The sequence below is a fragment of the Dromaius novaehollandiae genome, chromosome 4 (genome assembly GCF_036370855.1).
Source record: "Dromaius novaehollandiae isolate bDroNov1 chromosome 4, bDroNov1.hap1, whole genome shotgun sequence".
In the NCBI taxonomy this organism is placed as follows: Eukaryota; Metazoa; Chordata; class Aves; order Casuariiformes; family Dromaiidae; genus Dromaius; species Dromaius novaehollandiae.
In genome coordinates this window covers 16,930,938-16,957,785 of record NC_088101.1, presented here as the reverse complement: position 1 = coordinate 16,957,785, position 26,848 = coordinate 16,930,938, and the positions used below count along the sequence as shown (strand labels likewise).

The window sequence follows — 26,848 nt, the reverse complement described above, 5'->3', positions numbered from 1 at the left end:
GGAGCAGGAAGGGCAATGACACAGTTACAGATAAATGGATATTGCCTGGAACACAGAGAAATCTCAATATAAAGCAATGTTCAGAAGGTGAAATTACAACACTGGCATTCCTAACGTTTCATTCTTGCCTTTACCTCACTCTCATGCACGAACAAGAGTATGGAAATGTGAGCCAGAATGTTTCAGCAAGGATGAGTTTCTGAGTACCTAGTGATGATAAGACATGCAATAAAAAGAGGCCATGTCCTGTGAATAATCATGCATATATAGGAGTTTCCTTCTCTTGCTTCTCTCCATCCTTTGCCCTCAGATGTGTGTTCACCTTCTGCAGCCTAAGAGAGCCACGTGGAGCAGTGAGAGTTACAGAAGTTTGAAGATAAGCATGTCCGCACCTTGGGGTGCACAGCAGATATTCTGGAGCATGTCCTCTGGGTCAACAGAAGCCCATTTCTTAGTGCTTTGGTTAGTTTTTTGGGGGTGGAGGAATCAGATGGCCTCCATTGCCTTTATCTAAGTAACAGTGTGTGATGAAGCACAACAGATGAAATTTCTTTTCCTTTTTGTCTCCAAAGACAAACAAGAGGGAAAGTTAGAGAGTGTATTCTTCATTGCCATAGCTCATAGTGACATAAGTGCAATAGGGTTTTATCTATGTTTCCTGGATCCTCTGCCACCTCTTCACCTGTAAAGAAACTTCTGAGCCAAAGATAGTTTTTTGTCTTCATGGAGCACTGTTTTGTGGAAATTTGTTCTGGGAAGCACTTTAGCAAGAGTCAAATACACTCTCCTATTTGGCATATTGGTATCGGTAATATTTGGGATTCAGAACTCCAAAATATTCATAGACCTCCTTGAACAACACCTTTGCCATAGGCATGCTAAGCATGCTAACTAGAGATACGTAGTCTGGCTGGAAAGGCTGCACTTTGTGCCCACAGCTGATGGACAGAATTGGTATTTTGGCTGCCAGCTCTCCAGTCCCATCTGTTAGGATGCAGTTTTTGTGGGTTAGATGTTGGTCAGACCCTTGCCCTTAGTCCGTGGATGCCAGGTACTAAAAGGCTTAGAAAGGTCTGTGTGATTCAGAACTTGCAGTTATTACATACAGAGAGCAGCAAGGGGGATGTGAGTTGGGATGGCTTTTACCTGACACAGAATGCAAGGCTTCATTAATTAGAAGCTTTATTAATTAGGGAAGTGTTTTCGTTAAGTCACGCGGTTCTGTATGCACGTGCTATTTTTAACTTTAATTGTTAACTGGAAAGAATTTCGAGTGAGATTATAATTAGCCACACTTCTGTACTGCATGCCTTCGTACACTCTGCCACACCTGTTGACATTAAAATTCCAAAAACCCTTTTCTAAACAAGACAATAGTCAAATAACAGATGACAGGAAGGCATGCAGATCATAAGGCTGGCAGATGCCAAAAAGACAGATTGTATGCAGCAGGCACCCTGAAAAATATTCAGCAAGCCCCTTGGTCTCTCTGAGTTTGTCACGGTAAAGAACTGCTTACAGGCAGCCCTACTGCATCCACTGACACCTGCAGATAAACTATAAACGGAATTAATCAGATGAGACATAATTTGGAGCCTTCCAGTCAAAAAAGGAATAATCCCAACTGGCCAGCCTTAGGGTGTGCAATGCCCTTGTACCAAGGACATCACAAAATCTTACCTCCCTATTAAGTTTATTGCAATATCACCCAGAGGTCCCACCTGAGAGCAGGACCCTGCCATACTGTACATTGTACAAACACAGCCGTTGCAGTCAAAAAGCAGAGATCCACATGAATGAGGCTAACAGTGCCCGGGCACAGAGACAGAAGACAGCAGACAGCCATGCGTTACACAAAGGGAAGAGATTCCTTAGTAGCTCTGAACACAGTGCAGTAACTGTTAATTTTGATCTGCCTCATTCTGTTTGCTAGCTAATGGTACAATAAGGAAGTGGGATTTATCATAATCACTACATTTTCACAGTGAGGAAAGAGACCTGGAGGTAATTCCTACCTTCAGTGATATCTGCTGGGTTCACGTACGGCTTGGGATTATCTATGACTGTTTTGCACCTCTTGTCACTGGGCTTTATCACTGCAATGTCAATTTGAGCAAAGTTCCCTAGCACAAAGATGGCTCTGAGTTAGCATGAACCTCTCTAACGATGGTACGGTTACTAGTGCCTTTCATTCAAGAGGGTCACTGAGCTGCTTTCTGTGACCACGGAGTAAAAACAACTGGGGGAAAGGCATAACACTCATCTGTGCTTCCTCCTGAGAAAGACCCCTGGACTTTTGCTAAGAACTCAGTTCAGAAAAAGCCCAAAGCACTTCTAAAGAAATGGGACAATGTTTGAAGGCTTAAGTCACCATTTAGTGTTTTTTATTTCCTTTCTCCCATCTTGAAGTCTTTTGCCTCCCTAAAAAAATATCCTTTACCACACAGTATATGTTATCTTAGTTCAGGGATGTAAACAGTTTTCCTCTTGGAAAAAAATCTTGAGGACAAACAGGGTAGGACATGACAGGAAATAGAGCTACTGGTGGTCTCAGTGCCATGGGAAAAAGTAGGGCTTTTTTTCATTTCTGACTTACAGTGCAATTATAGAAGTACTCTCAGACATCAGCTGAGATCATCCTCTTGAGCCCATTGTAACTTTGATTCACTAAGGTTGTAAAAGAATAAATAAATAAAAGTAACCAAACAAGCAATAACAGAGTGCACAACCGCATAATCTGTTGTTTCATTAATGCAAGATGTAAATGCTTCTCTTAATCTTTCTGAGTCTAGGAGTGCAGGGTGGTGTATCATGATGACAAGGCAGGGTTACTGGAGGGACATTCTGTACACCCTTTTTAGCTCAAACGCATTCAGTGCCATTGAACAAAGAGCTTTTAATTTATCTCGTATGCAAAACACTGAATGCATTGCTCATTTAATCATGTTGATGTGGATAGTGTGATTATTCAGAGCTGGAACTTCTGCTCACCTACAGCTCGACTCCAGGTCACATTAAAAGCAAAATAAGGAGGTTGATTCCAAAATGTTTTGTGATGTGAGACTCGTATTCGTAGCTGGGCTGGGCGCCGGGCTGAGAGACTTGAAGTGCCTCAAGTTCCCACTGAAGTTGGGAAGGAAAGCGTGAGGAGGTGCTGAGCTCCCTCCGACGCCCCTGCTCTGAGGTCCTGGCTCGCATCAGTCGTCAGTGCAGGGAACAAGTGCTCGGTCACATCGCGGCACGGTTCTGCTCATCGACGTAGGTGCTTCTCAGGTATGGCGTTAGCAGAAACAAGTAGGCTCGGCATTTTTGGAGATCAGGCATTTTATCTGAGTAGTTGGGAAGGTCATTATAAGCATGGATAACGGATGAAGCCACACTGAACATTTTGCCTCCAGATGCACATGTAAATTGTGTTGGGCTTAATGCAGCTTCATAAGCACATAGCAGAGCAGGGTATTTGTAATGCCTGTCTCTGTGATATATAAGCACTTGTCTAACCTACTTTAAGTGCTGAGCAAGCCAGCTGCAGGCCCTCCAGTGAAGCCAGATTAGTGGGCAGCTTGTCATTGCACCCTCAGTGGGAAGCACTTGCCACTGGGAATTCTCTCTACCAAAGCAAGGAGTTTGCTCATTTCTGTGCAAGATGCATATCCAGATCTGGTAGCAGGGTTTGGCCCTGTGCAGGATAAATTTGGTTATGAATTTAAAATATTTAAGAACTTGAATGTATTTTTACTTACAGAAAGTTAGCTCCCTGCATCTCTTGTACTTAAGCTACTGCACTACTCTGGAAAGAAAACATGTAATTATGCAATGCTGAATGCAGGCTGCTCATACATAACCTGTTCCATCCCATAAAAAATAATTGTATTAGAATTGATTTTTGTCCTGCCTCTTTCCTCCAGGCCAATTCAGTCTATTTCCCAATCCAGTATGTCAATCATTATAACAATCATTTCCAGATCATTTGAGATGCTGCTGCACCCATGCTATGGGAAAAGAGGGAAAATCTTAGAGTTTTCACAGTTGCTACAGAGCTTTTCCCAGCTTTCTGCTTTCTAGGCCCTAGTCCAACAAGGAGTCTGTATGGGAGAGTCCCTGAATTTGAGGTCAGCTCCACTAATCATAATGTTGCTCTGCATGGATACTGCACCTAACTGCAAATTCCCGCATGTGCACGTGTTCACTACCTACAAATCCTTCGTCACAACTGGAAGGACTGCAGTGAACCTCTGCAGCTAATCCCTGCGTAGTACAACCAGTCACAGCAAGAGGCTGGAGCTGTGAGGCGTTGTATTAAAAGTACAAATGGCATCATGTGTTTTTTACTTCAAGAAATCCAGTTCACATGCCATTGTACTTCAAACAATTGTACTCTCTTTTGTTAACCTGGAGGGAGTTTAACATCACTGAATGTCTATACAGAGTCGCTTGCTCTTCTGAAGTTGCTCCAATGTTTTGAGATGTTCTTTTAACTTGCATTTTTAAGTTAGATATTTGTAGGATCTTCTGTAACAGAAATCTCTCATTAATTATTTGAATGAGAGATCAAGTCTTTTACTTTGAACCATGGCATCAGCTCACTTAAGATTTAATTTTATATATGTCACTGCCTTTAAAATCAATTAAGGAACAAGAGCTCAGATGATTTTTAGTGCCAGCTTATTAATGTTTGAGGCATGGGTGTGTGATAATGAAATTCAGTCAGTCTTATATCTACTTTGGTAAGTTCTGAAAAAAAGGCTGTGTACTTCCCAAGTATGTGGTTTGCCTGTAGTCTGGTTTAGTCAGTAGGCTAACTCTGTGTGATTTGCAGAGGTGCAGTAGGACACAGCAATATGAATTAATAAGTATTGCCCAATACTGTAATATCATTTCTATGTGTCATATGTTCAAAAACTGCATTTCCAGGAATGATTAAAAATGTGACAATGCCAGCAAGTTACAGGCAGCTTAAATACCATTCACATCTACAGTGTCTGCAGCTCAGCATCCATCACATCAGTGTATTCAAACTTCATTCTGCAGCTTTGGCCCAGCTATGGTTGACTCGAATGAAGTTTTAATTAGCTCAGAAACAGGGATTATAGGGTTTTGGATGTGAAAGCATACCTTTTTAATATTATATGTTCAGTGTATGCAAATCCACTTACACCACTTTGCGGAAGCAAAATTTAAGTAAGTGCCAGGATAAAGGTCTCTATTAAAGTTCTAGACTTAAACTTTTAGTAGTAGTTGAAGCCATTTAAGGTGGGATAGAGGAGAGTCCACGAATATTAATTAATATGGGCTCTACAATTTGACATATGATAAAACAGAAGACAATTTTCTTTATTTGGCAGAAGTTTTATTGCTGTCTGAAGGTACAAGCAAGAAAATATCCAAATGTCTTTAGGCTAAATTATCTCCTTTTCATCTTCCTTTTCCTTCGTAATGCATTGAGTTGCTTTCATAAAGTCATAAAATGTATACATGTGTGAAAGCTTGGGACTTCATTGTAAGACTTGGACAAAAAATGGTAATCAAGCAAATTTTTAAAGGGCTATTTAAAAATGTGTACAAAATGGGATTCATGAAATTAACTGGATTTGTATTTGTCTCAGTTTTACTGTCCAGCTAAGTTTTCAGATTTCTGTTTTTGAAGGTGAAAAGTTTGGGTTTTCTGTTGCCACACCTTTGTCATTGTAGTCACATGGGAGCCAGATCCCATAAATTTATGTTATTGCAACTAATTTTATGCTTAGCTACTGGCAGGTAACACTTCACATGTTATGCAGTAATAAAAAGATCTACTTTAATTATGTAGCAGTGGACTATATTTCTTTATTTTTAGAATAGTTTTATTCTTACCATTTCCACAGAATTGCTTCCAGGAAAGGCACTACTTAGTTTTTTCCTCTTTTTCCATTTTTTCTTCTTTTTTTTCCCCATTTTTTTCCCTAGCTTCTAGACTTGGACTCAAGATTCTTTTTATAGAGCAAGCAAAGCAAAGCATTGGCATTCTATTTTGAGTATCATTAAAATGTGTATAAATGGAATACTGAACAAAATGTGACAGTAATGGCAGACCAGATTCACAAGTTTTGCTGTTTCACACTGCAGTCCCTGCTCCTGTGCAATTAAAAAGCGCAATACATAATGTTGGGTGGCATATTCTAAATAAACAGTTCCGTGTGTTTCTGAGAATTCAAACATTTTGAAATGTAAGGTTAGAGAATATTAGTTATCAGTGTACTTTCTGGAAGTATTATGCCAAAAATGTATGTAAAATTCAATTATGTTTAATGTAGGCCACAGTCTTAAAAGATATTTAGATGATGAACTTTGAGGATCTTGGCCCTAGGCACATTGCAGGATGTATACATGTGAATAATAATAGCTCTAGTCACATTTCTAAAGTTACTGCATGGTAGAACATACGCAGGATCAGGAGCTACTCCTGCTAAAATTAATGAAAATATGCATTAGGACAATGGTCATAAATAGAGAATGGCAAATACAGCACCACTGTAATTGCCTTATTTGGAAAATAGCTTTCAGATCTCCCAGCGTTTTCAACAATAATAATTAAACAAAAGACAATTTACCGTTAACACTTCGAATTCCTGCATCCTTGCTTCTTTTGGTTCTTCAAATTGTTTGACTGACAGAACTGGTCATACATGAGTGAAAAGTTACAGCCTGAAGTTTGAAGGGACTTTCTGCATCTCTGTGATTTTTTTTTTAATTATTTTTATTTTGTGTGTGTGTGCGTGCGTGTGTGATTATTAAAGATAGAAAACTGGTAGCCTGGGGTTTCTCCTCATTCTTGTCCTCAGAGCAGGTAAAGTATCTGCAACGGTTGTGCAAGCTTTCCAAATTTTCAGCCCTAATTAACCAGAATCAGCTTACCCCCCCCCAAAAAAAAAGAAAAAAAAAAGGCAATCAAACTGTGTGTATTATGAGAGCCAGCTATTCTCTTGTAAACATGATTAACTTGCACATAGTCAGTGACTTACCTTCTACTAGCTAAGGATCTGCAAATAAGTGTTTATATAGAGTAGCATCCAGTGCTGCTAATTAGAATTAGATTTTAATTGTCATGACAGTGTGCTTGCAACAGGCTAATTTACCCCTCCTTCAGGCAGTGAAATCAACTTCCAACCCTTTCTTTCTATGATTTCTAAAGAATAAATGATTTCTCTTTAATGTCTAGCAAAGATGCATACGGAACAAGCATGACCTGCACAGTCCAGAAGTACAAAACCTTTTGGCTTTAGACTAAAAATGTTCATCCTCAAGTTCCCAAACTCTCGCCAGTGTTAATTCTTTGTGTCGTGCCTGGTGGCAGTCTATGACTAATAAATGATAGTAACTCTGTTCCTCGCCTCTCCCTGGAGGTGGCTCATGAAGTTCCAGCAGACACTGTAAAAAATTTTTCTCTGCGGGCTCTTCTCTAATGGAAATGGGGCTTGTCCCAAAGGATATTTCATATAGGTTCATCAAATCTTGTCCTGTACAGAAGTAAATGACGAGGACTGCTCATGTGTGTCGGTATTTGCAGAACTGGATAGCTTCCTCTGCCATCAATTTATAGTGGTGTCTGCAGAGAGATGGTTGAACAGGCTACTAGCAATCCTCTGAGCCAATGTTTCTCAGACCGCTGCAGCTCCCAAAGAGATTGTGAAAAGGTTGAAAGGGGGTTGCGAAGAGTTAGGGAAAAGCAGTACTGGTAGGCGACTCACTTCCTTCACTTTGGGAGAGTGAGGGGTGGTTGTCATTACTGGCTGCAAGTATTTGTGCTGGCCAAGGAGCTCCCAGCAGCCTGCCTTCCCGAAGGAGCTGAGTTACTGTAGGGCAAGGGAGTGAATGTCTCCACAGGTAATCGAGAGTGACAACTGGTTCTCACCCCACCTTCCTGAAAAAAATCCTGAGATTATGCGGAGATTGTGTCGGTCAGAGGGCCCGCAAAGAAAGATAAGGCACATGGAGCTCATATCTTTAAAAATGTCTGAGAAGAATATTGCAAGCCATCTGCATATGTTTTAGGTACTTTCCTAAAACCTTCCAGAAACGTTCCTATTGTTGGACTGGGTTATGAATGTTTAAACAGGCTTCGTAGAAACTTCACCATCCAGGCCGAACCACCCTTAGTAAATATTGTTGCATGAAGTTTTTTGAGGTTTTTCCCCCCATTTTCTATACAAGAGTTCATTTTTCAATTGCCTAGTGAATTCCTCTTGAATGTATGCTCTGTGTACAGAATGCATCAGCCAAAACAGTGCTCGTTCCAGCAGCAGCCTCAGAGTGTACAACTACTAGAGTTGCCGTCAATAAAAGGCATATGGAATTCCTTAAGCTTGTGCACGCTTACTTCCCGCCAGAGGTACACTGTAGTTAGTAAGAGTACTAGCAGGAGACTTCAGAGTTGTAAAGAATATTTGTTTCAGTAGCAGATGTAATTAAAGGAATCATTCTTTGGCTTAATGTTCACCTTTGGCACAAATTCCATTGTAGTTTAAATGTGGAAGCACATAAATATTGTACATGAGGAGAATAGCATCTCTATTTACAGACCAGCTGAATTAAAAACCACAAGCAGTTAGGTGGTCCAGATGAAAACTATTATAGTGAGAGGTAAAAACCATACCAAATACTGTGGCCCTGACTTTCAAGAAATGCACACACCCACAGTGTTTTGTAGCAGATTGGCCATGCAACTGCATTGCTAGTGCCCAAAAAACCTTTAATAGCTATACAAGGAGTTTGTTCACTGACAAAGTAATGTGTACTGAAGTTCTCAGGAAACCAGTAACAGACAAAGCTTGGAAGATTTGTTTTCATATTTTTCATAGCTTTTTTTCTTTTAAGATGACTCTAGGCCAACATTATTTCCCTTCTTTGTTATTTTTCTTCCAGTTGCTTTCAGTTTATGCCTCTCAATACCAATCACTTTCACCTCGTATTAATACTTAAAAGGAGAAAGGAAAAAAAGGGCAGCTCAGCTTCTGTTTCCACCACCAGCTGTGTCTATTTATCAGCGCTTCCAAAGGAATCAACTAAAAGCCGTGGTCTAAAAATGTCTTTCTCCTCCTATCATAAATCCACAAACTTGCACAGAATTGTTAATTATGCCGCTCCGCAGCAGAGAATAAGGATGACATCAGTCTGATGCCCAAGCAGACTCTATCAGCTTTGGCCTTGCAGCTTTTCCACAGAACTCTAAAACCTTAGCGGTCTTCCACGCTTATAAGTTTGTTTCCATAATTTGGCCGCAAAGAACCACACAAATGATCTGCTATTCTCAAACTTGTTTACGTGGTTACATTTCAATGTCTCTAATCATCTTTTCTCCAAAACTGCTGATCTAAAGCAAGGCATTTGTCTAAACATGTTATCAGTTACCTCAGCTAAATGGAAAACTGAAAAACTCCTTTATTCTGGGGCAGAGATCTGCACTGCAGTGTAATGTCCCAGTGTAGAACAATGTTTTTAAGTCCGAGCAAGATCTGAGCCTGATTCTGCCCCATTGCATCACACTTTGTTTAGAACTTTTCCGCAACACAAAGTTTTACTGATGGTTTGGAGAAGGACGAATGATGAATGCTGGAGCATTCTGGAGTAAGGAATAAACAGATCTTACTCATACATTATGGAATTGTTGATGTGTGTACTAATTCTGGGGAAAAAACAGCTAGGCGAATAAACATGGTATTGAACGTAGACTTGCCTCTTGATCCTAAGACCGTTATCACTGGAGATCTTAATTCTTTGGTAAACATTAGGAACACATGGTACTCCTCGGGCAGAAGAATGTCCTTAAAAGGGCAATGAAAGGTCTGGGCCTGTCCCAAAATGGGGCAAGGCTGCACTCTTTTTTTTTTTTTTTTTTTTTTTTTTGAAGCTCCCCCAGACACTAGGAACCGGTTGCTAGACAAAGTCACAGAGCTACCTTCTACCACACAGTCAAAGGCAGTCAAACTCATAACATGTGCTGCTGTGTAAACCACTACTGTCCTAGCATCGCTGCAGAAGCGAATGTGAGTAGGTGACTGCTGAGGACAGTCAGCCAAAGGCTGTGCTGTTAGGACACTTCTGAACACCCCTTAGAGCTGAGACCTCTAGGAATTGCGTTGTGGATTCCTTGCCTGAAATGCCTGTGACGATTGCTGCCGTGTCCAGCTGACGGCCTTCCCTTTGGGCAGGATAAAGCAGAACAGGGCCGTAGCGCAAGCTGCATTGTTGTGAGGATGATTTTCCATGATGAGAAAGTAAGGAAGCATGACTCTCAGAGGGAGCAAGAATTGCTTGGGGCAAAAGTAAATTTAAGTGGAAGTAAAATTCTTTCGGGGCAAAAAAAAGGGGGGGGGAATTGGCTAAAGATGAGGAGAACTAATTTGCTCTCCACTTATGGTGGGATTTTGACAATCCCTAAAACGTTACAAGTGTAGGGAGGAAGAAAAGTCATGAATCCTATTCCTGGTTTGTAACTGCCTCTTATACTAGTTATGATCATATTATTAATCTCATTCTTCTAAGAAAGAAGGTGTTGCTGCTGATATATATATATATAGTGTCTTGCTACTTTACAGTGTTCCATCCTCTGCAGTCCTCCCACGTGCTCATCCTTCTAAACGTCCTTTTGGTTCTAAAGTAACAAATCTTATCAATTAAAAATTCAAAGGATAAAAGGTCAGGCAACAGCCTCCAAAGTGCCGGTCTTGCTCCATTCCATTTTATGCCTTCCTCTTTGAGGGGGTGTCTGAGAGCACGTAGAGCAGGCAGAGAGCATTGGAGGTCTCCAGTCGTTGGCCAGCTCATCCTCACACTGTGAATTTTGAGACCTTCCTGTAATGTGCTGTCTCCTATCTCTCGCATGTCTACTCTCCTCCATCCGACACCTTTCATCTTGGTCACTCTGTTCATGGCTTCATAAAGCTTGTTTTTTCAAAGGACCATTAAGCAAGCAGGAATTGTTGCTATTTGGAGCAACTTAATTCCAGAGAAACCCAATGAGTCCCCCAGCAAGTCTGTTATGCTCTAATTCTGCTATCGTAAGAGTGTTCTTCTTTCTTTTTTAACCTCCTGTAGTCTGAAGAAGGAGGAGCTTTTAGGATGTGGACGATTGCTCTTTTTCTTGCCAGTAACATGATCACTTGTACTGCTTTGTGGGTCCAAGAGACCAAAGTTTACCATACCCGTTTTTATGTGGTAAGTTCCTATTCCGCATCTCAGAGCTGTTTTTAGTATTCCATAGACTGAATAATGAATGAGATTTTAGTTATGAAGGTGAAGTTAGTACCCTTTTCATCTTAGTGTTTGTGTTACTCAGAGAGGAAGCAAAAGTCACCTTGGTGGTCATATAGCCAGGCCTGTAATCTTAATCTTATCATACTCTTTAGGAGTCTGTGAATAGTTCTAGTTCAAAAAAAAAAAAAAAAAGTGACATTTTATAGAGGATAATGTAGAATATTAAGTTTTTATTAATAGATTACCATCAACAAATTTATGAATGTGTATGGAATTAAATGAACTAAGAAACTCAGTGCAAGATGCTTTAATCATCCCCGAACATAGATCAGCTGAAATGTCTAATAACAGAAAGCATTGTGTGAAGCCACAGCCAGAAGTCCATTTATTTGATATTACTTTTCAAAATGTTACTCAAAAGAGAAACAATGAATAAAAATGTTAACTCTAGAATTAAAGTGATTATAAACTAGATAGTTGTTGATAACCTGCAAAGCTCCCTGAGAAAAAATAAGGCTCTGGCTATTATATTTATGGTATAGATAGTGCTATAAGTGAAAGGGCACAAAGCTTCTCACATAGATAACTTATTCCCAAGCTATAAATGGCAGTGGAACTTCATTTGAAATAAGAGCAGACCCAGAATAACTTCATTTAGTCGAGACAAAAGTTAAAACTCCTTTCAGTTTATGATGAGAAATATGTGGCGATGGTTAGACTTCAGAATTAAGGAGGGTTGTGTCTTTATTTTTCAAGTTTGCTTGATATTTTATGTGCTCCACGTGAGGAAAAGCACAGCTGAATTCCTCATAACATCTTCAGAGAAAAAATCTTAAGGCTGTCAAATGAAATTACAGTAATAATGCAAACCACATAGGTTACCTTCTAGCATTGAATAACATGCTCTTTAAAGAGCTAAAGGTCCACGATCATGTTATCATTATGGGGGATTTTTATTTTCATAAACTTCTCATCTTAGCTGTGGGGCTGAACATTTTTATTATCCCATCATTTTTCAACTCAGTAGATAGATGAAACTGGGTATTTCTACTAAAACAAACTAATTACTGCTAAACAGTCAATAATGTTGTTAATTATGTGACAATGTTTCACAAACTGTGTGATTTGTTTAAGGTCTATTATGAGATGATAATGATAACTATGAGTATTATAACTGCCATTGTGAAAAGAATGTTAAAATAAATGTTCTGGAAATTATACAGTTTCTCTTCTACAATTTTACACAGAACTTTTCTACTCCCTTATCTCTGAATTTGTAAGCACTAAATACACTCAAGCTTGGGGCACTTCACAGAAACGAATAAATACATCTCCTTATTCAAATCAATAAAGCAACATCAGTTAACAAAGATTCCCCCTTGTCGAAACAATCAAAACCTGTGGAGTGTTTGCTTTGATTACTGTACTGGGAGGGCTTTTGCCTGTACACTTGGCACTCTAATCGTCCTGCCATCAAGAGGCCAGGGGAAGAAAGACTGCAAATGCAGAGCTAGGCTTAGAGTCACAGGCACCTACAAGAGATTTCCTCTCGCTGTCACACACTGCTAAGGAATTTGAGGATTTCCCTATTCAAGCCTCTCTCTGTTGGTTAAAAAAGATAATCTGGCCATATGTTGCTGGGAGTAAATGGCATTCTAGCAAGGTGCAGTAGAGCAGCCAGTAGGGAGAGTTGCGCTGTGGACTCACCATGCAGCACAACAGTTTGTCAAACTTGAAATTAAAAAAAGAAAAAAGAGTGAGATTGTTTTGTTGGTGGTTTTTTTCCTCACAAAGTAGATGTAAATGGGGAGGGTGATACCACTGCCACATACTCAGGCTTTTGCAGTTTGCTTAAAGTTTGCCAAGTAGCTCATGCAGAAGCCTTTGAATATATTTAATTGTAAAGAAAATCTGTAATGGTGAAAAATAAGTATTTCTGATCTAGAAGGGATGAAGGAATGTTATCTAGGTATGTGTGTAAGTTTGATCTTACTGCACACCACCAAATTACCATGTTAGCAAACTAAGTTTCCTGGCAAATTTGTTTCTTGAGAAACCAGCATTATCTTAAACGTCTTTTGCATGAAAATTTCTTTACACTTTCTTTCTATTTCTTTCTATATGCTTTCTGCCTTGAGAAGTGGATTAATAAATACTGTAATTATTCTTTCTAATGTCACTTTATGTAAAGTGTATCAAGCAAAAGAAAATCCATACAATTACAGATGGTGTAAAAACAACCCAGCATACACCTACAGGGAGAATTTGAAACAAAGATCCCAAAGTGTAATTATGCCTTTATTTCACACTGAGTAAGCGATGGAGGAAACACGACGGCACGGGTGGGCAGCGTGGCAATGCTGAGGCAGCCGGGTGAGGACTCTTGTGATGCCAGTAAAGAAACCAGGAGGAAGTCCACCCTAAACTGGACGATCAGAGATAAATAAAACAAACCCTTCAGTGGAAACTGATGGGGATAACTCTGGAATAAACGCTGGAATCTGATAGTCACATCAATATTCACCTCAAAGATAGATCGGTAGTAACAGTGCTACAGAAATAAAAGAAAAAGAGAGAGAGAGAGGAATATAATCATGTTGTGCAACACACTGAGTTTTTTTAAAGTTATTCATGTCTTTTAAGAAAGCTCAGGCCTGCACACTAGGAAACGTGTTGTAGGATGATACAGTTAACAGGGCCAGACCTAGAAGAGGCTTGTTCCAAGATAAAATGCTTGGATAATGAGAAGCCATGGGACTCTGACATGCACCTAAAACATTCATGACTCATCCATCTGAAATCCTGAGAGCTGTAAAGAATTGACCAGAGTAGATGTCTCATACCTCCCTCTGCTGGGTGGAATCACAATCGCTCAACTGTGTGTCGTGATCAAAGGTGGCTGCAAAAAGAGCTAGGGGGATATTCATTTCAGTTCTTATCAAATGTAAATTGACAGTAGGTCTCACCTTTTGAGTTTTTTGCTGTGAATACTCAGGCAAATGAATACAGAGACCAAAAATGATCAAACTTTTTTTTTTTTAAGTGTTGCAGGATATTTGTAGATGGGATTTTTTTTTTTGATATTGTATTATGTAATGGGAATAAGGAAAACAGTTTGAATACTGCACTTCAAATGCCCATGATAAATTGTGCATGAATGAGCTACAATGCAGGATCCGTTCAGAGAAAATACTCATCAAACAAATGTGAAGAGAGAATAAATAAATAAGAAATCTGTGATCCGTTTACAGATAATTCACATGAAAGAAAAAGCTCTTTGGATACAGTATTTGTCTGTAGTTGGAGGACACATTTCAAAAAATGGGCAAGGAGCTAAAGTCCCATTGCCATTGGAAAATGTAATGTCACTGACTACTGAAAATGAGACTTAAATATCTTCAAATTTTTTCTCCTTATAGCCGAGGCATCTGAGTACCCAGCTCCTGCAGCATCCTACTGCTCAAGTCACACCCTTGGTATCAACAGGATGACGTGCACAACATGTCCAACATAAATACAGGTACAGAATTTGTCCGTAACTTTAGCACAGTTACCTGAAATGGTCTTTTAGTTCAAGAACTAGGGGCTGAACTTAGCTGTGAATTAAGATCCTCTTCAGACATTAGGAAAAGTCAAGTTATTTTAAAGAACAGAGAAGAAATGATTAGTTGCCATAAGTCTATTAAACAAACATGCTTTGACCCACAGTCCTGCTAATATAATGTCTGGACTAAAAATTTTGTACACTAGTACAATGCATGGGTTTGGATGCTCTTTGGAAGGTCTGGTTCAATAAAAAAGGAATCAAAATAGTGTTTTTGGAAGCTGAAACATGATAAGCCATTTTCATAGATTGCCCTGGCTATAAAAGAAATTTTCCTCAGACTACAATTCCAAAATGCCACCACAAATGGTTGTTCTCAAAAAAGCTCAGAAGTTTTTATGGGGCACAAGGTTGCGTTGCTTCCAAAATGTTAGAATATCAAAAGGGTAGTTTCATTTGCTGGTCTACAAGATCACACAAGACTGAATAACAGAAGGAGGAATTGCCTATCTAAACTGTGAGAGAAAACTGCACTATTTGATAGCATGTGGTACGCATGTTAGTGAAGTAAGAGGCTTGTCACACACCTGCTTCTTGATTATGCCAGGCTCTGCCGTAAAATAAGAGCAGCATGGCAGAGCCTGGGGGAATGGCACCGCCAAAAGCAGGTGTGTGATATACCTTTCATGACATGCATGCCACATGCTAGCAAGTGTTGCAAACAGCTAGTGGCAAAGCTTGCAAAATACAATCATTGTGCAAATACTCCTTGCTGTTTTATGCGTATTTCAGTAGCTGAGACCATCTTGACTATCAAACGTAATCACCTGAGGTGGAGCCTGAAGCTGCATCCTTGATTAATATTTGGGTAGCAAATGATACCTCAGGCGAGTTGCCCAGACGTGAAAATTCCTGCCCAAGGACACAATACTCCCTGCAAGGAAGGGTTACAGAATCTTACCCATAATTACCAATGCAGGGAAGAGATACCTCTCCTTGTCCAAACCAGCATTGTTCAAGTCCCATATAACACCATGTACCGACCTACCTCTGTTCCAGAGTAATTAATCAAATTTCACAACTCTTTGCAATAGGGATCTGGGCTTTTTGTTTTTGCACGGTGCCTGCTGTAGTGTGGGCCTGAGCTTGTGCCATTGCAACAGAAATAAAAATGGATTTTCAATCCCTTGAGTTCTGTAATTAGATTAAGGTTTGTATAAATTGTTATAAATGTAAAGGATCTTAAGAAAACATCTAGTGAGCAAAATATAATACCTATACTACCATTCACAATACTAAGTATGAAAGCTGATAGGACTGTTCAAGTCCATTATGCCTTCTACTTTATTTTTTTGCAAGTCCAGTTGCTTGGCAATAAAATGCACTGGAGTCAAATTCAGCAGGCCTATATTTTCAAAAATTGCCTATTAGTGTTTCAAATGATAGCAACAGTGAAAAATTTCAAGTTTTGAGTTGATTTAGAACCTAAATCTCATTTAAAAAGCTCTTTTGAAAAGAAAAATACACAGCTTACATAGGAACATTTAAAATATTACTCTAGATTTTATAGTCACTGTAGGTATCTAATTTGGAGTTGCTATTTGTTGAATTCAACTAAAAAACAAGCTACAGTGACATCAGCTAGGCTCCTAAATGCATTTTCCAATGTAGGTGTTTGACACTTCATACTTTTGTCTAAATATGAAATTTGGAGATTAATATGTGCTTCAGATGAGTTCATGAAGGGTATTCAGTGATTATTTGGGAGATTTAAAGATGGCAAAAAGTAAATTTATGTTATGTGTACTTTGAAGTCTCTTACTTTTCAAACAGAGGCAATTTGCACTTTCTAATCCCAAACCCTGAATTATCTCAGTTCTTTTAAATCTTGTTAAATCTGAAATTTATTAGGCTGGGCTTATGTCATGGGGGAAAGGTAAAGATCTCTGGGGAGGAACTGGGCCCAGTACGGGCAAAACGGAGGCTGGAGGCATGAGGTGGCATTGTGGAGGCATAAATGTCATTTGTTAATGCACGGAGGACCCCTGAGGAAGCTCCATGATGCACATGGGGCATCCTTGGATGCACTGTTAGGCGTAACGGAGTACAGGATTTGAAAGCACTTTTTGTAGAGAAGACGTCTGTTTAGCGCTGTTGTTTGAACCATCTTCTCCAGGTCAAAGTATATCCGCTTCCCGTAGAAAAGTGATTACTGCACACCTCAGCAGGCTGTGGTACCCGTGTCCCTCTCGGCTGCCACACCTTGGGTTTCGGGAATAGCCTTGCTTTCTCCCTGGGCTGAGAGCGAGCCGTCCCCATGCTGTCACTTCTGTCACGGCTGCGAAGCAGCGACGCTCCCCCGCGCACCTACACCAGGGGCAGAGAGGCTGCCGGGATGGCAGCCAGCAGGGATCCCCAGGCAGGGCTGGAGAGACATCATCTTGAAATCGGGATGGACCTACTAATGAGGTCACTAAGCTACCAACTAGAAACTAAGCCTGGAACTATAGGTATTACTCCTGGGAAGCCCCAAAACATCAAAAATAAATTAACTCCATTTGATGGAGAAGTGAGACCCCCCCTTCTCTGTCCCTGGTGGCAGTAGATGTGCCCATCAGCCAGTGCCGCAATGAATACAGCTTCTGCATGTGACATCTTTCAGGGGTCTGATTCCTTGCCTCCGCAAAGTTTCTGAAAGCACAGGGGAAACAGTAAACACCAAAGAAATGAGAGAAGGAAAACTTCCCAACTTTACAGGGTTATGGCAAAACTGGCAAACAAATGTCATAGGCGGGCAAATCTGCTGGTACCAGCCTGAGACATCCGGCTGGGGAGCATGAGCCATGGGACTGGTGTGCAGAGCACGTGCAGTCAAGAAAGCTCTCGGTCTGGAGCCACAGTCTCATTGCAGTGTGGCTACACAGGCAAAGTTTTCTTTCCACAGCTGATACCGCCTCGGGGCTTAGTTCGAGGGTTACGATGGAGCCATAACATTTTCTGAACGATGCCACAGCATTCAAAGCAGCTCGGGCTCAGCCCCTTAAAACATGCAACACAGCCAGGAGCTGGAGGGCTCTGCCTGGAGAGGACTGCCTGGAGTCATCGGGTACATCAGCCTGCTGGCTTTGAGATGCAGTGTCTCGGGGGGAGGGGGCACCTCTCAGGCATGCCCACGGGCGCATCTCAGCCAAATCTGCCCCTTTTTCCTGCTCCGCGTCTGCATAAAGAAGAGCCACTGCCTTCCTATTGCACTGCAGCTTTTTGTCAGCTGCTGGGGAGGAGGAAAAAAAAATACCAAACCCAGAGAGTGTGTGTGGTTCCCTGGGAAGGGCTCTGAAGCCGGGGCAGCGGGCACAGCGGCCCCCCGAGGGCAGCCCTCCCCCGGGAAGCCCTCCCGCAGGGCTGCCGCCGTCCTGCCGGGGCGCCTCGGGCAGGGTCCCGCCGCCCCCCGGGGCACCAGCGCCCTCTCCGCCCCGCCGGAGCGCGGGGGCTGCGGGGCCACAGCCCCTCCCCGGGGCCGGCCGCTGCCGGGGGGTCTCTGCCAAGGGGAAAAACAACCAACTCGCCCGAAAAGCAAGAGTAAAGCCCCAGCCGGCCCGCGTCGCGATCCCACCCCGCCGCGGGCATCGCTGTCCCGCCGAGCGGGACGTAGCGGAGGTGCGGCAGGGGCAGGGCCGAGCGGCTGCCGGGTGCGCGAGGGGGCAGCGGCGGGGCGAGGCGCCACCCCCGCCTCGGCAGGGCCCGGGGGGGCAGAGGGGAGCTGCCCCTCGGCGCTGGGGTTCCCCGACACCCTCCCCGGTCCTGCCGCGCCCGCTGCGCCCCGGCCCGGCGGCAGCCGCCCGCTGCGCGGGTGTGCGCGTACGTGTGTGTTGTGTGTGTTGTGTGTGTGTTGTGTGTGTGTTGTGTGCGTGTGTGTGTGCTGTGTGCGTGTGCAGGGGGAGCAGCCGGAGGAGGCAAAGGGGGCCGGTTCTGCGGCGCGTGGTTGCCAGCCTCCCCCGCCCCCTTTCCCTCTGGGTTTGCTCCTCGCTCCGGCTCGCATTTTATCGCAGGCGGCCGGCGCAGCCCCTCTCCCCAGCCCAGCCCCGGCCCGGCCCGGCCCCCGCCCTCCCCGCTCCGCCGGGCTCCGCGCCGCTCCGCGCCCCGCCGCGGGGCCATGCTGCCCCGCTGCCTCCCCGCCCCGAGCGGCGCCGCCGCCGCCCGCGCAGCCTGAGCGCCCGCGGCGGCTCCGCGGCGGCTCCGCGCCGCCCGCCCGCGCCCGGCGCTGCGACGGGGCCGGCGCAGAGGCGGCTCCGAGAAGCGGCGCCCCCGGCGCGCCGCCCCGCTCCGCGGCTCTGCGCGCCCCGTCCGCCCCCGGCCATGGGCAAGGGGCTGGAGGGCACGGCGGCCCGCTGCGGGCTGGGCCTGGGATACCTGCTGCAGACCGTGGTGCTCCCCGCCCTGGCCGTCCTGGGGGCCAGCCGCCCCGGCTCCGCGGCGCAAGGTAAGGCGGCGGCGGCGGCGGCGGCGGCGGGGAGCTCCCCGAGAGAGAGGGGCCGCTGCCCCCCGCCGGCCGCGCTGCGCGGGTGCGCCGGGGCTTCTCCGCGGGCGCGGGCGAGCGGCGCCGTCCCCCGCGAGCGGGACCCCCGCGGCTGCGGCCGCCCCCGGCCCCGTCCCGTCCCGTCCCGTCCCGGGGCGGCTCTGCCCGAGCGGCCGCAGCCCGCGGGAGCGCCGTGCCCGCCGCGCTGCCTGCCCCTCTGCCGCTGCCCCAGCCGGGAGCGGGGCCGGACAGCGCCGGGGGCTGAGCTGGCCTGCCGCCCGCCCTCGCCCCGCAGCGCGTTGATCCCTGCGCAGCGTAGCTGCAGCTCCGTTTCCCCCCTTCTCCGCGGCTTCGGAGCACCTCTGAATCTGTGCTTTTATGGTAGCCTGCGTCTAAACGCGGCTTTCGGGGTGAAGATGACTTGGCTCTTTGCGGGCTCGGTGGTGCCTTGGGAAGCTCACAAAGAGCCCTGGCGCAGCGTACCGCCGGCTCCGGCCGCTGCAGGACGGGGCAGGCGCAGCGGGAGGCTTTTCCTCTCCTGTGAGCTGAGGCCACATAAAACTTTCTGTCTGCTTTTCTCCTCTCTTCCCGGGAGTTAGACCCGAAGTGGAAATAGGTGGCTTCTGCTTGGTAAACACTTTTTACAGCCTCCTCAGCATAGGATAGAGAGGTCGCTCCTGCGTGGGGGCAGACTGCACACAACAAGGATGTGCAGGTTCGTTAAGGCGTTTGAAAATCCTGGTTATGTGGTTAGCAAAGAGAGAGAAATCGTAGCAGCTGATGCTTTTTCACGTATACCACTAAGAAATAATAACGTGCACCAAAGCCTCAGTTTGGAAACCTTAGCACCCTGCGTGTGGAAGGATGGTTGTTTTTCCCCCTAATCGTCTCTGTGGAGAGGCACTCGAGAGGGCTGCGCGGATCTGACCACGTTCTCACCCAGCCCTCCCACAGCACGCGCCTCTCTCCAGCCTTTCTGGCAGGAAGGGGGTGCTGGCTGCCCTGGTGCCCTGGCTGGCCTGGGCAGCGGTAGGGCTTGCGAGCGGTGGGCTGGAAGTGCTGTACATCGCGTCTGTACGTGTAACTGGGCTAATCCATTTCCTGCTGACACTTACTCCATCCTCAGAGTCACAGTCTCCCACCCGTACCGGGCGTTTATCTCGCAGGGATAAGTTGTATGAGAAACCTGATCACGAAGAGGAGGTTGCAGAGAATGAGAGTACAAAAATCCATTATGCATCATCACATTTCTTCTTCGTCTTACATGTTATCATTTTCCTTCACTGGCTGGTTTCATGTTTGAGGGAGGGTGGGTTTGGTGTCACATATTTAGAGGTTTTAACAGTGCCATGTGCATGTAGACCTAGATGCCAGTGGATATATATGAGTCTGTGTAGATGGGGTAGTGCTGAGGAGAAAAGATCCCCTTAGACAGTTGGACCTCGAGCCGAAAGGAGTCTGTCCGCTCTGCTGGCAGGATGGCGGTAATTCACATGACAGATGGCCTAAGCGGGTAAGGGAGGACCCCCTGCCTTTAACTGTTTCAGACCGCTCGTCTCAGTGCCACGGCGCCAACCACGCGCTTTCAGATGGTCTCTCGTTTCCACACGTACTCTGTGTAACTTAATGACGTGTGACAGAAATCAGGCTTGCACGGTTAGGGAGAGGGGAGAGGAGTCAGGCCTCCTGCGCCTGGGGCAGTACCAGCGTGAGCCCTGCGAGGGCAGGCACGGACATCGGAGCTGCCGCCGACCGTAGGTGTGCTGGGAAGGGAGGGAGAGGTCTTGGACAGCGCTTCCCATTGTTTGGTGTGTAATAAACTTTCCTCAGAGTGTGGAAAATCCAGGGAATGTGGCTGGGATATAGTCATTTGTTTTTGACTTGTTTTTCCACTTATGCCTTTATTTTTATTTCCTGTTTGTTAGAACGAGACACAGAATTTGGGTGCAGACCTGGTTTTGGCAACTTTCCCAGAGCTGAGCGGTTTTCTGATTGGTGTTTGCTTTGGTGATCTTCATGTGTGTATATGTAGTGTTTCAGTAAAGCAATGAATCAACAGTTTAACTATGCCCTCTTCAGGAAGTTTTCTTTCCATATAGCACTGGGCAAAGTTTATTTATCCATTTCCAAAACTGCATGGACATTAAAATGACTCTTACTCAACCTCTGTCACCAAAGTCGTCCTCCATTCTGTCCATCTCCTCCAAAATGGAAATGTTCCTCTTTTTGCATTTACATCTCTTTGAAAGCAATAGGAATAGGACAAATGTAACTTACTCTCCAAATCACCGTCACAGTGTTCTGATCTGCAGTGGCTCTGGATCCAGCTGACTTGTGATGTCTTGGGCGGGGGGGGGAAACCCCAACCCTTAAAGCAGTGTCTTCAAAGAGCAGACATTGCCACATAGTTAAAATATAGAAAAGGTGGGAGGGGAGGGGGAGGAGGGTCTGTAAGTTGGTCTCCCCCCTGTAGTTCCTGCTAATACTATTTCTTGGTTTTGCTTTTTTCTCCCATCCCCAACCATCTTTATCTTTTGAAGCAGGCTAAGGAAGCCATGGGCATTGTTGGGGCTTCTGCTTTCATGTCTTCTTTTTCCATTGCCTCTTGGAAAATCAATTCATTAATTCGGTATTTGGTGGACATACCCCCATACTCCCTCTGAGAGATTCCTATCACCAAATTGAAGAATCCTAGTGTAAGATGTTCAGCACAGCTAAACGCGTTTTCTGCTTTATTAGCATTTCTTATTATCTGGAGCTGTCTTAAGTATTTTTCTATAGTTATCAGGAGAGAAGAGGACATGGCCACAGTATTAGAGAGGGCCCTTAATTTCCAAGCGTAGTGGGGTGTAGGGAGCCAGAGAGACTATCAAGCTAGAATCAAGTCTGATCTGATGCTCACTATATGCATTATACCACTGTAATGAGCTGCCTCAGGCTGAGGATTCGAATGTGTTGAATTGTGAGAGGAAGAGCAACCACCCCTGGAGCCAAGCGCCTACCTGAGCTCAGCGTTGCAGTGCCACCTGCCCTAAGAGCAACTTTTGCTTCCAAATGGCTGTTCAGGTTACTGGGACTCAGCTTCCCTGCATACGCTTCCCTACCAACACCCTTCATTTAGCCTTAAAAGCTTTCGCAGAACTTACTTATCCCATGGTGCCTATTTTTTCTGCGGGGAGGTGGGGGAAGAGGGAGGGTCAGGCTGACTAGCTGCGGTGACCAGCATGGGTCAGGCAGATTTTATGGGCTAATAATGATGGCATAAGAGATGGATAGAAAAGTTGAGGTCAGAGGTGCTGCATATCAAATAGGTTTCATTTGAGTTGTTCCTTTACAACAAAAAAAGTACATTTTTATGCTTAACCCCTCAAACCTAATTAAATTAAAGTGATAATTTAAAAGGAAAACTATAAAAGAGCCATATGTGCAGATATTTGTTCTACCCCAGCATCGTCTTTATTAGCAACAGCAGCAGTTTGAAAATGCTTGGTGCGGAAAAAGTGAAATATAACATGTGAGTGTACGAACCTTTGGGGGATACACTTCTTAATTAAATACCTAAATGCATCTTGTTGAAAAAAGAAAGGAGGGGAGAAGGACTTAATTATCTTGATGCATCAGTGGACCACTTTGATTTGATAGGGTGGATGTAATAGTATTTGTATTAGTGAAGCCAGGGCCAAGTAGTATTTCACTGTGAACGGATAAGCCCATTGGAACATTAATTTGTTTTAAAGTGATGTGCTCGTGCAGATTTCAGTGATGTTCATGAGTTTGGGCCAGATGTTGCAGCCCTGGCTTGCCCTGAGTAACATTTTGGTACTGCAGTCGGCTTCGTTGAAAGCAAAGTGGCCCACGGGGTTTCCTTTGCTGACTGAGGTGCAATTTAAGCAGGATTAACATGAAGTCAATGGTCTCCCAGTGTCTGTGGAGGAGGGGGCTTCTCTCTCTGAACAAGGGAGTCAGAACCTGGGCTTTTGTTCCTCAGCGTCCAGTCTTTAGGAGCAGATTATAACGGTCATAAAAAGGATATACATCAAATACAGCCCCCTTCTGATGGCTTTTCAGCATTACTGTCCTTGTCATTTGTTCTTCTGTATAATAAAAATACATGGGTTTATTTAAATATTTTCACAATCATCGCGCGTACTTGCACTTAATCATTTACACGGATCATTCATCACACAACTTTTTTTTTTTCTTTGTAATGGTCTCAAAACTCTGGCTATTCACTGTATTTTCAATGTGGCATCCAAACTCAGAAATAGGAAAGAGCATTAACCGTATTAAAAAGATTTTCCTAATTCAATTTTCCAAATACAGTATGTCTGAAAACAGGAATACAACTGTGTTCCAAAGCCAGGCAAATCAGTTCCATAGCTGGTCTGCAAAGCCAGAGAAAAGCAAATGTGGATTATATTTATTGTCATTTGCAAGTAAATATCTTGACTTTTGTACAAGAAGACCGATGTTTTGAGGCAGATTCTGTCCAGTTTGGTTGCATAGGATGCAAAGCAACGTCGGTTCCCATGGAAGGCAAGAAGAGCTCAGGCTTATTAGGACAATATATGAATATTTCTGTACTATATATTGACAGCCTTTTGTGTATATGTAAAATACTAGGGAAACTAGTACTTTGAAAAGTGATGCTACATTTATTTCAGGCTAGCAATTCAGTAATCGTGTTTGTAATGACCCAGTTTGTGGTGTAGAGCCATGTATGTTCATTTCTGGTGTTCTGGAATTTAAATCATTGGATTTTTGAGGAATCAGGTCTGGTTACTTTTTCTGGAAAAAGGCACAAAAGTTACTTTGTAGCTTGTCAGAAAAAGGATGTTTCAGTTGCTATAACAATGGGGGATTTCCAAGTAAATTTGCTTTACTCAAAGTAGAGGACAGCTCACTGCAATTTATAGGAAGAGGGTTTGACTCAATGCGAGTCTCAAATGTTCAGATTTTTTTTTTTTTTTTTTTTTTTTTTGTCATTTGAAACATGTCATTGAAGGATATTTTTGAAATAAAGGTTAATTTAATCATGGGTGCTCTGTCTATGCAATATGTTTTGTATAACCATAAGTATGTCACTACAGGAACAAAATGGTTTTCTCTTTCCCTTTCCCCCGTCCTCTCTTCTGCGTGGGGAGAGGACTGTGTTGGTCTGTGAAGTACGCACACTGTTAGCCACCCAGTGGAGGTGTTCAAGTTTAGCAGGCAGCAATCTTGGCATCAGTATGGATAAAACAGTAATTACATTACCTGTCATTTTCATTAGCCATCTTCACTTCCACATTCTACTTGTAGGTATAAAACAGCGTAAGCTTTTAAAGCGTAAGTCAGAGATTAAATGTAAGGAATAAGAGACAAGCAGTGGTTTTCCTGTTGGCTACAGCCTCCATCAGCATAGCTGCAAAATACTGTTTTATAGAGGGATAGTTAAGTACTTACTGCTTGCAAGGACTGGAGAGGGATGGTGGTGTTTTAAGTGATTTATTGCATGTGCCGGGTAGAGCCCAGTCTCAGGAGCAGGTGCCCTGGGAGCTTTCCATCATAACGTTATCCAAGAAGCAATCTGAAGGAAATGGTATGAAGTCTTCTGGGACGCAAGTTGTATCCAAAGAAAGACTTAATTTGCATCATTTGTAAGCCAAGATTTGAAATTACATTGAAAATGGAAATGATTGTAAAGAAGACTATGTCAAACAAATAAGAAGAGCAAAATTCCCCTTAATTTTGCCCATACTTTGTTTCCTTGTGTTTAATTTAATGGGGTTACCTGCAGATACTCCGATCTCAAACTCCAGCACTGTGGCAGGGAGAGTGTTTATTCAGCAGTGCCATTGTTTTTGGTGTTGCTTAAATAGGCTATACCGTAGGCAGAACATGGGTTGTGTTTTTTATTTGGATTTGTCTTCCTTGTCTTCCTTCCTTACAAACCGCTTACAAGCCGTGGGCAAGCACACCAGCCACAGAAGGTGAAGTGAAGCCCCAGACTGTAGTTCTGTTCCAGTCGCTCTCCTCAAGGAAGCTCCACTGATACAAAGGCTGCTCACTAGTAAGGTGCCGCAAGTCGGAACAGCGGGCAGGAATTGCCACGGATCTTCCCAGCTTTCAGCAACCTCAGAGGTGCTAGTATATGACTTTCCCCCGAGGTAGTCATCACTAGAACAGCTTCCAGTTTACTTTTAAAACCCCATCCCACATCACACAAACATTAAGCAGGAAACATGGGATTTCCTTCTAATTCATCAAACACTGGCATTTGAAGAGTCCCTTTATAGCTTGGCATGTTATTATCTAAAAGCACGGACTGGAGAAAAAAGCTTGATTCAAAATATTTTCAATTAGAAATGTCCTTTTTGTCAGTGTGGAAAATTCCATGAAAAAAAGAGGGTTTTTTGGGGGGTGGGAGTGAGGCTAAAAAAAACAAGAAACCTTAATCAAAACTAGAAAGGATTCAGTTACTTTAGTGAAAAGGTCAATAAAGCCCCAAATATTTGCCTCACTAGCCAAACTCTCCTGACTTACCCTCTCTGAAAATACGTTAGCTTTTCAGTGAAAGCACACATGAAAAAAAAGTCATGAAGTCTTCTGACAATAACAGGTTTCATTCCCATTGACGTTTTTCCAAATATCCCAACCAGCTGAGTGAAAAACCTTACTGTTAGACTTGATTTGTAGTACTGGTTAAGCACTTGTTAAGGCATCTAACCGTAGCACTTGATCATACTCATTCTCTTTTTCTGTCACACAGATTTTACTTTGGTGCAAAATGAGATAAAGAGGCCCCACTTCTCACTGATGCAGCCAAGGAAAGGCAGGCAACAGTGGATTTAGAGTCACCTTTGCTATTCCCCAGATAGAAACAGCTCTCCCAGCTGCTCTATCTTGCATCACTGTGCAATAATCCCATAAAGGTAGGGACTTCTCTATACCAGCATGCAGTACAGCACTGCTGTTCTTGCTTTCTTCTGTTGTGATGCCTAGAGTGGCGGGACAGGGACAGGGAGAGGCAGCAAAAAAGGTCTGTGTGCTCACATCAGCTGGTGATACCTCACCGTGGGGATATCTGCTACCTGTTTGCATTGCTAGAGACAATGAGAGGCTCCCATTAATCATGTTGCATTAACTATTCAATCTTTAATCTGTCTTGCTGAACTGGGAAGGCAGCTGTATTTACCTCTATTTGGGAGAGAAAAGTAAGGTGAGTTGCCTAAAGGCACAGAGCAAATGTGTAGGAAAGGCAAAGCTGGAGCTGAAGACCTCTGAATGCCCAAGGCTGTGTTTGGTGCTCCAGTCTGTCATCTTTCTTGTCTGACAGTCCCCGAGTTGGACAGGCACAGAAGGAGTGCTACCTTCAAGGCTATCAGATGGCTTCCCAACTGTGAATTTATTGGGTCTCACTTATCATTTGTTTATATATGCTGGTATCTAGAAAAATGTGTTAAAGATGGAGGGCAAACCTATATGCCCTTGCTCAGAAATAGGGTGTTTCCTGGAAGCTTTAACTGCCTTTACCTGGGCAGGCGTTTCCAGAGCACTAACTTAGGGATGAAATC

General features: G+C 43.7%; 1 protein-coding gene and 1 long non-coding RNA gene across 3 annotated transcripts in view; both read left to right on the top strand.

Annotated features, from left to right (window-relative positions):
* Positions 1–14,747, top strand: part of LOC135328152 (uncharacterized) — a 78,579-nt gene extending 63,832 nt beyond the window's left edge. The window contains exon 3 of the long non-coding RNA XR_010388887.1: positions 14,652–14,747. This is a non-coding gene — a long non-coding RNA (uncharacterized LOC135328152). The remainder of the gene's footprint in view (positions 1–14,651) is intronic.
* Positions 14,748–18,751: 4,004 nt separating this feature from the next.
* Positions 18,752–26,848, top strand: part of UNC5C (unc-5 netrin receptor C) — a 260,117-nt gene continuing 252,020 nt past the window's right edge. For both annotated transcript variants that reach the window (XM_026102442.2, XM_026102441.2), the window contains exon 1: positions 18,752–19,256. In XM_026102442.2, coding sequence (XP_025958227.2) covers positions 19,133–19,256 — 124 coding nt within the window. In that variant the 5' untranslated portion in view covers positions 18,752–19,132. The remainder of the gene's footprint in view (positions 19,257–26,848) is intronic.